Raw genomic sequence first — 10386 nt, 5'->3', positions numbered from 1 at the left:
GGCCATTAATACACGAAGCCATGTAATTCTTTAATCTTCCCAAATAAATAAATAAATAAAATCTATTCGACTAAGCTATGCCAAACTTTTCAAAAATGACAAGTTGGTTGAAAATTTGAATAGTTTTGACTTAGAAATTGGACGGATTAGACATGTTAAATTTAATAAAGTGTTTTATATGTATATTAATTTTTTTTTAATTCTTTCACCATTTACCTATAAATTTAGTAAGTTGTATTTTAAAAAATCCTCAATAAACCATTTTGTATGAAATCATAGAAAGTGCCACTTTCCTATAGATCAATTACAAAAATTAGTCTTCTCAAAAAAAAATTACAAAAATTAGGGTCCAATTAATGATTGTTAAAGGAACACTTATAACTTAATATTCTCTCAAAAATGACACATATATATTGGATAATTATGCTTTTTCATCATAAAATTATACTCTATTTTACATTTTATCCATTATATATATATATATATCTCGAAATATACAATTAACCTCCAAAAGTAATAATAGTAATATTTAAATTTTGTCGTCTGTTTTGAGGTAAATCTAACGGAATTTATAAATTAGTCTTTTTTTTTTTTTTTTTTTTTGAGAAACTAAATTAGTCTTTTAGTGTTATGAAAAATATACAATTATACATGGATTAAAATAAAAATAAAAACAAAAATAATAATAAGTGAAAGTATACTAATATATACAGTAATATGTAAATATCACTCCAACAGTACCAACCCCGCAAATCTTGAAAATATCGCATATCTGAACACCGTTAGCCCAACCGTCATCTCTCTCACTTCACACCCAATTTCCCAACTGAAAAAAAAACACCGAGTGAGAAGTCCTTCAACTCACTCGTCCGATCCAATCCCATACAACTCAGTCTCCAACAACAATGCTAGATCTAGGTCCATTCTCCAGCGAGAGCTTCGACGCGAAGAAATGGATAAACTCGGCGACTCAGAGTCGCCACCCGCAGGACTCGCTCGACAACCACCTGGTCGATCTGGAGATGAAGCTCCAGATGGTCTCGGAGGAGATCGCCGCATCGCTCGAGGAGCAGAGCGCCTCCGCTCTCCTCCGCGTTCCGCGTGCCAACCGCGACGTCGTCCGACTGCGCGACGACGCCGCTTCGCTCCGCTCCGTCGCCGCCGGAATCCTCCAGAAGCTCAAGAAGGTGCATTTCTTGACTTTTTGTTTATTATGTATATGCGAATGAATATTCGGTTCGGTTTTTTGAACAAGTTAGAGAGTTTTGCATTGTGAGATTTGCGTGACTATTCTATGCATTGTTCACTGGATTTTGTAGTGCCAATCGTAATTGTTTGATTTTTGTTGCGGTATTGTTTGGTTACTGAGAAAATGTGCCAAATCTAAGGAGAATTAGAGAATGCATTGTTAGATTTGCGTTGCTTGGTGGATCGGACTGTATCATTGTTCAGTTTGTGCCAATTACAACTTTTTTTAAAAGAAAAATTGTATATTTTTGTTGCGGTATTGTTTGGTTACTGAGAAATGTGGCAAATTTAATGAGATTAGAGTTTTCCATTATTAGATCTGCGCTGTTGATGGTTGAGAGTGTATAATTGCTCACTGAATTGTGCCAATTACGACGACTTTTTAAAATATTATTGTGGTGGTAATGTTTAGTCACTGAGGAAATCTGTCAAATATACGGGGACTAGAGTTTGCATTATCAGATTTGCAATGTTCGGTGGATGAGAGTGTATAATTGGTCACTGGATTATGCCAATTAGAATTTCTTGTTTATGTTTTTTGGGGTGTTGTTTGGTTATTGGGGAAATGTGGCAAATTTAAGGAGATTAGAGCTTCGGTAGATGAGTGTATCATTGCTCTTTGGATTATGCCACTTGCAAGTGTGTGCTTTTTGTTGGGGAGAGTGTGAACTTATTCGCTATATTTTGCCTATACAACCGTTTGATCTCATTTCTCCTTAACAAATCTAAAGGTGGGTGTTATAGATTTGTGTTAGAATGCTGTTAGTTTAGTTTGACCGATGAGGAAATGTGACCAAAAGGGAGGCATTGAGGCATTGGGGTTTTTATTATTTGGGAGTTGGAGAATATGCATGTGCTATGTATAGTGAGGGTAATAGAATTGGGGCTCGGTTTAGGTGACCTACTAATTATAGGAAAACTCAAGGAAAAGGAACATGGGATTAGAAATTAGAAATTGAAATATCTCATTTCTAGATCTTTTTGAAATTGATGTCATCTTGGCATTTCATTTCTGGACATACCAAAAAACTTTAATTGAGTTCTTCAACATAGCAATATCATGAGAAGGGCAAGTGACAGCTTGCAGAATCTCTAAATTCTTAAGAGGAGATTGTGAATAATATCAACATCAAGTTATTGGGTTCTTTGCCTGGCTTTGAGTAGTTTCATCATTGCACATGGATACAACATGCGCTTAACAGTGACTTTCTCTTATATAATATATTTATTTTGGCTTAAGTTTGTTTTTGTAATTTTTTTCTACATTTATTTACATTGTGCTACTGATCCTTTCTGGTGGATAGCATCTGCCAGCAAGGTATCAAATTTATTCAAATTTAGATGGATATTACATGGCAAGATGCTCTCTCTCACAACCATTTTCTTGTCATCTTCAGGCAGAGGGAAGCTCAGCAGAATCTATAGCTGCCCTTGCTAAAGTTGATACCGTCAAACAGAGAATGGAAGCCGCGTATGAGACTTTGCAGGTAGAATAATCCTGGTTTCTTGTATGTGTTAGTCATAGGAATTGATAAAGTGTAGCAAATGAAGATTGTTTGTTTAATTAGGTATACTTATTTGCATGTAAGAACAGGATGCTGCTGGGTTAACTCAACTAAGTTCTACTGTGGAAGATGTTTTTGCCAGTGGTGATCTTCCTCGGGCTGCAGAAACTTTGGCTAATATGAGGCATTGCTTGTCTGCTGTTGGGGAGGTAACATTTTTTTCTTAGTGTTACATCAAGTAGTGGGTTTGATATTCATGAAGTTTCACCATTTGACTTTTTCTCCTTCAACCCCTTCATTTTAGGTCGCTGAATTTGCTAATGTTAGGAAGCAACTTGAGGTCTTAGAGGATAGATTAGATTCAATGGTACAGCCTCGTCTAACAGATGCCATATCCAACCGCAAGGTCAGATCTTCCTGCAGAACGTTGTCTTGTCATTTGTAGCTATCTGTTTCTCAACTCCTTGTCTTACACATGATAGATTATTTTGTGTTTCCACTTATTATTATTATGCAGGTTGATGTTGCTCAAGATTTGCGTGGAATCCTCATTCGAATTGGAAGATTCAAGTCTTTAGAGCTACATTATTCAAAAGTTCACTTAAAGTCCATAAAGCAGCTCTGGGAAGATTTTGACTCAAGACAGCGAACTAATAAGCTTTCTAGTGAGAGGAATGAAGTGGAAAGGCTATCAAGTAGTAACGAGTTTCAATCAAGTTCACCTTCAATTTCTTTCTCCAGTTGGTTGCCAAGTTTCTATGACGAGTTGCTACTTTATCTTGAGCAAGAATGGAAGTGGTACAGTTCATTCTTCTTTAGAAGCCTAAATATTTAGTCACATTTTGTGAAGAGTTGTTTGTTCAAAAGTATAGAAATAGACAGATTATTTCTTTATAAATTTCATGATAACATCACATAAAATTGGTTGCCATTAACAGCTGAAGCTAGTTATTTTTGTGAGGAAAAGGATTGTATCCATTTTTCTTTTAAATGAACATGGTCTATTTCATGATCATGTTTTAGTTTTTAAAAATCTAAAGGTGTACATGGTGTCAAGTCATTTAAAGTTAGTAATCATTCCTTATTTGGTGGGCCCAATCTTAAATAATGTGGCACCTTGTACTCTCTTAGATTTCTTCTCAATATGTCATTATGAAAGTATCTGATTTTCTTCACAATTTTCAATAGAAAGTGCGTTCCCTTTTGATTGACACTTGCTTTATGTGAGAAAGTTCGCCATAGTCCTATTTAGTGGTAGTTTGAACTTCTAATCTTCTATTGTTCACTGGTAGAGGAGATTATTTCACCTTTGTTTAAAAATATATATATTTCAAAGGGTATTTGTTGGTTTTTTAACTTACACATTGCCCTATATTCTTGAAGAAAATAAGTTTTTCTAAACAAATAATGGCAAACAAAATTTTCTTACCTAATTCTCCCAAAAAAGGGGAACCTGTAGTGAGTAAATAAGTGGTCAGTGCATTGCATTATTTCATACTTACCTTACCTGTGAGAACATATCATTGCCTTTTTCCCCCCTCAGTTATCAGAATTTTCTGAACTATATATTGATTGATTTGCTGAGATTTATAGATTTATCAAGATAAATTGATTTCTTTTCCCTGGTTGATGAAGTGAAATTTACCTTTGATTAATTTCTATGATATGCATCTCAAATTTTTTGAGTATTATGGATGTCTTATGCAGATTAGTTCATGTTCCCCATACATTTTTTTTTTGTTACATGCTTAATTTTAACATTGCATTTTCAGAATGCATTACTTGATATTAACGCTCTACTTGTTTTGAAGTAAAATATTTTCAAATGTAAAATATTTTGCATGTAAACATACCTGTTATCTTCCAATTGTGGAATTTGACCGTTTAGTCTAAACTGTTGTCTGCAGGTGTATGGTTGCTTTTCCCGATGATTATAAAAATCTGGTCCCAAAACTATTAATTGAGACAATGGCAGCCATGGGATCAAGTTTTGTTTCTCGTATCAACCTTGCAACTGGCACTGTTGTTCCTGAAACAAAAGCATTAGCTAAAGGTTGCATTTTATATCTTTCAGAGTTCATTGTGAAAATGACAATTATTCTTTTGGTATTAAATGTTCTACATTATCTGATGGTGATAGAGTGTTCTGCCTCTCAACTGGTCTGGCATGTTAAAATAAGCATTAACTCTGGTTTTGAATTCACCCTTTTGTATGTAAAAATATTAGGCTGCTAAGAATTGCTGACAGGCTATAAACTAAGCAATGACTAAACCAAGTTAGTTTACTTTTAATTCCTGATCACTAATTATGCCAGAATAACAAAATAAATGCAGACTAAATAAAAGAGTTTATTTTTTGGTCGGAGAATTAGGAGAGATTATTTTCTCATTCATTATCCCTCCGTGATTACACATCTCTATGCCATGATACTTTGAGATGGTTACTTAGGGAGAATCAAATTTTACTCGATTGCTGAGGAAAAGAAAAGAAAACTGTTTTCCTGCATTTGATTGTCAAGAAATAGTTGGGTCCCACCATCAACTGTTTTCCTGTAGGAAATAATTTCCCACAAATCCTACTCCTGAAATTTTAAACAAGATTATTTATGTCTGATGGGAAAGGCATGAGACCATTTCCTACAAAATATTATTGCAAAACAAACTGTTGGAAAAAGAGCAAGTCTTTTTCCACTTTCTGGTTTTCCTAAGAAGTATTTCCCTGCATGTTTTTCTTGACAACAAACACAGCATACTAGAGGTTCAGTTTTGATTATGGTTAAGTTTTGGAAGACTTTTCAAATTTTAATGTCGAAGCTGGATACAAGTTCGAAACGCTTATATGGTTCTCCTATAAGGGGGCTAGGTGAGGATAAAATTTGTTGGATTCCTGGCAAAGATAAGGGTTTCTTGGTTAGTGATTATTATAGAATTTTAGTTGGCACCACTTTCTATGGTTTTCCTTGGAAAAGTATTTGGAAGCAGAAGATGCCCTCCAGAGTAGCTTTCTTTGTTTGGACTGCTGCCTTAGGGAAATGCTTGACGATTGATAATTTACAAAAAAGGAAGGTGTGGATTTTGGATTGGTGCTACATGTGTAAGAGAAATGGTGAATCAGTTGACCATCTATTCTTTCATTGTCCTTTTGCTATGGATCTATGGTCTATGGTTTTGGGTCTTTTTGGAGTAACTTGGTCGTCATCGAAATGGTTATATTTGGTCCATCATTCCTCATTGCTTATTGTGGTGTCTTTGGAGGGAGAGAAATAGTAGATGTTTTGAAGATATTGAGAGATCTATTCCGGACCTCAAGCTACTCTTTTTTAGAACTTTAAGGGATTGGTTGTTTGCTTTGCAAAATCAATCATTCCCTTCTTTTATTGATTTCCTAGACTCTTGCAATTTTTGTATTTGATTTCTTATCCCTTGTTCACTCCCTGTGCACTAGGGTGTTCCTTTTTTATCAATATATCTTATTACTTATCAAAAAAAAAAAAAAGTTCTTTTGATCACACAGTCTGAATTTGTATGCTAAACCTAAGAAAGAAGTTGGATTCCATAAGATGCAGCCTATTTTATCCATCTGGCATTTCTTGTTGATCTGCTCACAAAGTAAGGTGACAATCCACCATGATTTCTACTTTAGTACAGCAAAGAATTCCTTTCTTTTTTCTTCTGGTAACTGGTCCATCTGTCAACAGCACTAGCTCTTCTCTCCCCTGCCTTTTGAGCTGGGATACTCAATTGGTCCATTTATTCGTGCCCTTGTTCTGTGAGTATGATGGGGCTAACATTCCTTGAAGCTGTTACATCTTTTTCATATGGCTGGTTAACCCGAATTTGTGTTTCTAGAACTGATGATCATACCATGATTGACTGGCATGATCAATCTTGTGCGTGGTGGATTTGTCAATCCCATATATGACTTGCAATTCCTTTTTCTTTAAAAAAAAAAAAAATCTTTATTTGTTTATTATTATTGCCTAGTCAATTTTTGAATGTATATTGGCTTGAGATTTTAGGCTTGGTTCCAAGTTGTGGTCAGATTTGTTGTATAAATAGAATGAGTTCTTTCTCTTATTTTTTTTACTTTGGGATCAGTTCTTTAATGTCTTATCCTTACATTCCTTTTTATAACTTCAGGTATTTTGGATATTCTATCTGGAGATATGCCTAAGGGTATTAAGATTCAGACTAAGCATCTAGAGGCTCTTATTGAATTACACAATATGACGGGGATATTTGCAAGGAATATTCAGCACTTGTTTTCAGAATCTGATCTCCGAATTCTGATGGATACCATGAAGGCTGTGTATTCTCCCTATGAATCATATAAACAGAGGTGAAATTATAAACCAAACGAAATGTGTTGTTTCAACTTCTTACTGAATGTAGTGAAGCGTGTTACAAAGGCCTTTTCTTGTTGTTGGCCTAAATACGTAATAGTTTTTGTTCCACTTGGGTTTTCAATTGGGGTTTTCTTATGCTTAGACACGGAAGTATGCTTAGGTTGACATTATAGTTTCAACTTTAGATACAAATGGGAAACCAAAAGAATTGTGATTCCAGAAATCATTATGAATATGTCAAAAGCACATGGACAATGACTTAAGAATGTGAAATGTTGTCACATATAAATTGAACTACCAAAAAGTTTTCCACTGTGAATGTTTTGCATCTTCCCAAGGTCTCTTGGACAATGATATGTACTATGGAAGGCTTCACACTGTCATGTTTAAAGAGATGCTAGTTTGGAAGAACACTGCTGTTTTGCTGATATTTACAATATATTTTCTATATGATGGTTTGAGTTTAGAACATTGGCTTTCGAGCAACATAAAGTTATGCTGTTTTTACATAAATCCAATTCATCACTGATCTGCTTTTGATTTTATTTTTTTATAACTGATTGGAGAATGTATTCCGGTGTTTTCCATTAGTTAATTACAATGAAATGTGTCCTAGGTATGGGCAGATGGAGCGTGCTATCCTCTCGTCTGAGATCGCTGGGGTGGATCTGAGGGGAGCAGTTACTCGTGGTGTGGGAGCCCAGGGAATTGAACTCAGTGAGACAGTTCGCAGAATGGAGGAATCTATTCCCCAAGTTATTGTACTTCTTGAGGCAGCTGTTGAGAGGTGTATCAGTTTTACTGGTGGTTCTGAAGCTGATGAGCTAATACTTGCACTTGATGACATAATGTTACAGTACATTTCTACCCTGCAAGAAACACTCAAATCGTTAAGAGTTGTATGTGGAGTGGATCTTGGTGGTGATGGTGTCAGTTCAAAGAAGGAGATTTTGGACAAAAAGGATGGAACTCAAAGTACCCGCAAAGTTGACTTGATCTCCAATGAGGAGGAGTGGTCCATTGTCCAAGGGGCTTTACAGATCCTCACAGTTTCAGATTGTTTAACAAGCAGATCTTCTGTCTTTGAAGCTTCCTTGAGAGCTACCCTTGCTAGGTTGAGCACAAGTTTGTCTCTTTCAGTATTTGGTTCAAGTCTGGACCAAAACCAGTCACACGTAAGTGATGATGGAACTGGGGAACAACATTTGGGAGGAAGGGCTGCCTTGGATGTGGCAGCTGTGCGGCTTGTTGACGTTCCCGAGAAGGCTAGGAAACTCTTTAATCTCTTAAATCAGGTATGAGCAGTCTCATCTTGCTCTTTTTTTTTTTTTTTGGTGGGTGGGGGGGGTGGGGGGGGGGGGGATTTTCGCATTTTTCTTCTCATAGTTATAACAAATTAACAATCTTATGTTAATCATACAGTCTAAAGATCCCCGATTCCATGCACTTCCAGTTGCATCTCAGAGAGTCACAGCATTTGCTGACACAGTGAATGAACTTGTATATGATGTCCTCATATCTAAAGTACGGCAACGCCTCAGTGATGTTTCTCGTTTGCCAGTCTGGTCATCAGTTGAGGAACAAACTGCTTTCCATCTTCCCACCTTCAGTGCATACCCCCAGTCCTATGTGACCAATGTTGGTGAATATCTACTAACCTTACCGCAGCAGTTGGAGCCTCTTGCTGAAGGCATCTCCAACAACGATGCCAATAACGACGAGGCACAGTTCTTTGCTACTGAATGGATGTTCAAGGTAAGGGGAAAATTCTTAGTCGAGGTGCCAAAAGTTTTTGACCAGTTGACCATGTGTGTTTTTCTCATTTAGTATTATTTTTAATTTCTAGCTTGTTAATAATGAGGATGATGCTGTATCAAATTGGTCCCAACCTATATACATATATATATATATATGTATGTATGTATGTATGTATGTATATACTAAACAAAAATAGCACGGTATAGTTAGATTCTCCTGGAAAATCAGTTGGTGGTTTTCACTTGGATTAGAGAGGGAAAGGCTTGGGGACCCGACCTTATCCTCTTCAGGAACTTCCTAACTGGCCCCTTAATTCTTTGAATTTTTTCTTCTAAGATAAGAGAATTTTGGCCAAGGTGGTTTATGCTGCTATAAATATGATGCCTGGATATGGTATTTGAGAACCAACTGGTTTTGTTGAAGCTTAAATACAAGTAACTTTCTTCAATTTGTATTCTGATAATTATGCTATTCTCAGTATAAAAATCCTTCATATTATGTTTGTAAATGAACTAGAGTGACCAAACTTCCCATGGATGTTGATTATTCTCTATCATAGGTTGCAGAGGGTGCAACTGCACTTTACATGGAACAGTTGCGTGGGATTCAGCACATATCAGATCGTGGAGCACAACAGCTATCAGTTGACATTGAATATCTTAGTAATGTGCTTTCCGCTCTATCGATGCCAATCCCTCCAGTTCTTTCCACATTCCACACTTGCCTTTCTACCCCAAGAGATCAGCTGAAAGATCTTCTGACATCAGATTCAGGAAACCAGCTTGATCTTCCAACAGCAAACCTTGTATGTAAGATGCGGCGTGTAAATTTAGATTAGTGAAGTTTACCCATTGGGAAAATTTTTTAATGTTGAAATAGAGTATACACCCCTTTTATCATATCTTCAGGTTGGACTGCTGTTATTTTGGCCTTTGTTGTTTATTGCATTTGAAATTAAGGCCATAGACAAAAGGTATTACATGATATTTTGATGTATACAGATTTTTTCCCCTCAGCAAGCACATGTATATTGCCTAGTCAAAAAGTTTTGAAAATTTTGAGCTGTGTTGTACAGTAAATTTGGAGTGTGGAGTATGGTTCTGTCGCTTTTTTCATGTTTTTCCCTTCCTGTTTTAATTGATCATTGTAATTTTGGTTCTTGATTTTTGCTCCCATAGTACATCCTCAATGTACTCAGGTTGGCTTTCTTTCTTAATATTTTTTTGTTACCTATAAAAAAATATATATTAAGTGATTTTCACGTTGCATCATAATCATATACTTTTATTGGAGTACTTGTGACTTGTGATTGACGATCTTATTGGTATAAAAGAAATGAAAAACTAAATATTACTGAGTTACAAAATTTCTTTCAAACTTGAGGATAGCTCTTATTTTAACCTTAATTTAGAAAGTGGGGGAGAAATGGTAAATGTGATTTGAAGATCAAGATGGAGACTTTGGTTAGGTTTCCCAAGTGAAAAGAATTACCACTAACTTGTTGGCAGGATTCACATCATGGATTGGTT

The 10386-nt window shown here is 35.8% G+C and overlaps 1 protein-coding gene across 1 annotated transcript; it reads left to right on the top strand.

Annotated features, from left to right (window-relative positions):
• Positions 1 to 742: 742 nt before the first annotated feature.
• LOC126698215 (conserved oligomeric Golgi complex subunit 7) lies at positions 743 to 9936 on the top strand. Its single transcript, XM_050395289.1, has 10 exons — positions 743 to 1187; positions 2646 to 2735; positions 2843 to 2962; positions 3058 to 3159; positions 3271 to 3551; positions 4661 to 4806; positions 6894 to 7092; positions 7716 to 8394; positions 8522 to 8854; positions 9417 to 9936. Exons 1-10 carry the CDS (start codon positions 906 to 908, stop codon positions 9693 to 9695), a joined length of 2511 nt encoding a protein of 836 aa, XP_050251246.1. The 5' UTR covers positions 743 to 905; the 3' UTR covers positions 9696 to 9936.
• The last annotated feature ends 450 nt before the right edge of the window (positions 9937 to 10386 follow it).

Source organism: Quercus robur, chromosome 9 (assembly GCF_932294415.1).
Source record: "Quercus robur chromosome 9, dhQueRobu3.1, whole genome shotgun sequence".
Classification (NCBI taxonomy): domain Eukaryota; kingdom Viridiplantae; phylum Streptophyta; class Magnoliopsida; order Fagales; family Fagaceae; genus Quercus; species Quercus robur.
Note: the sequence above shows the minus strand (reverse complement) of the source record. Positions and strands in the feature narration are given on the sequence as shown.

What these genes read in the sequence shown, in the direction of transcription:
- LOC126698215 (XM_050395289.1), top strand. Translation starts at nt 906, where the DNA reads ATGCTAGATCTAGGTCCATTCTCCAGCGAGAGCTTCGACGCGAAGAAA. An exon ending in TCCTCCAGAAGCTCAAGAAG is followed by an intron (nt 1,188 to 2,645) that starts GTGCATTTCTTG and finishes TGTCATCTTCAG; the next exon opens with GCAGAGGGAAGCTCAGCAGA. An exon ending in CTACTGAATGGATGTTCAAG is followed by an intron (nt 8,855 to 9,416) that starts GTAAGGGGAAAA and finishes TCTCTATCATAG; the next exon opens with GTTGCAGAGGGTGCAACTGC.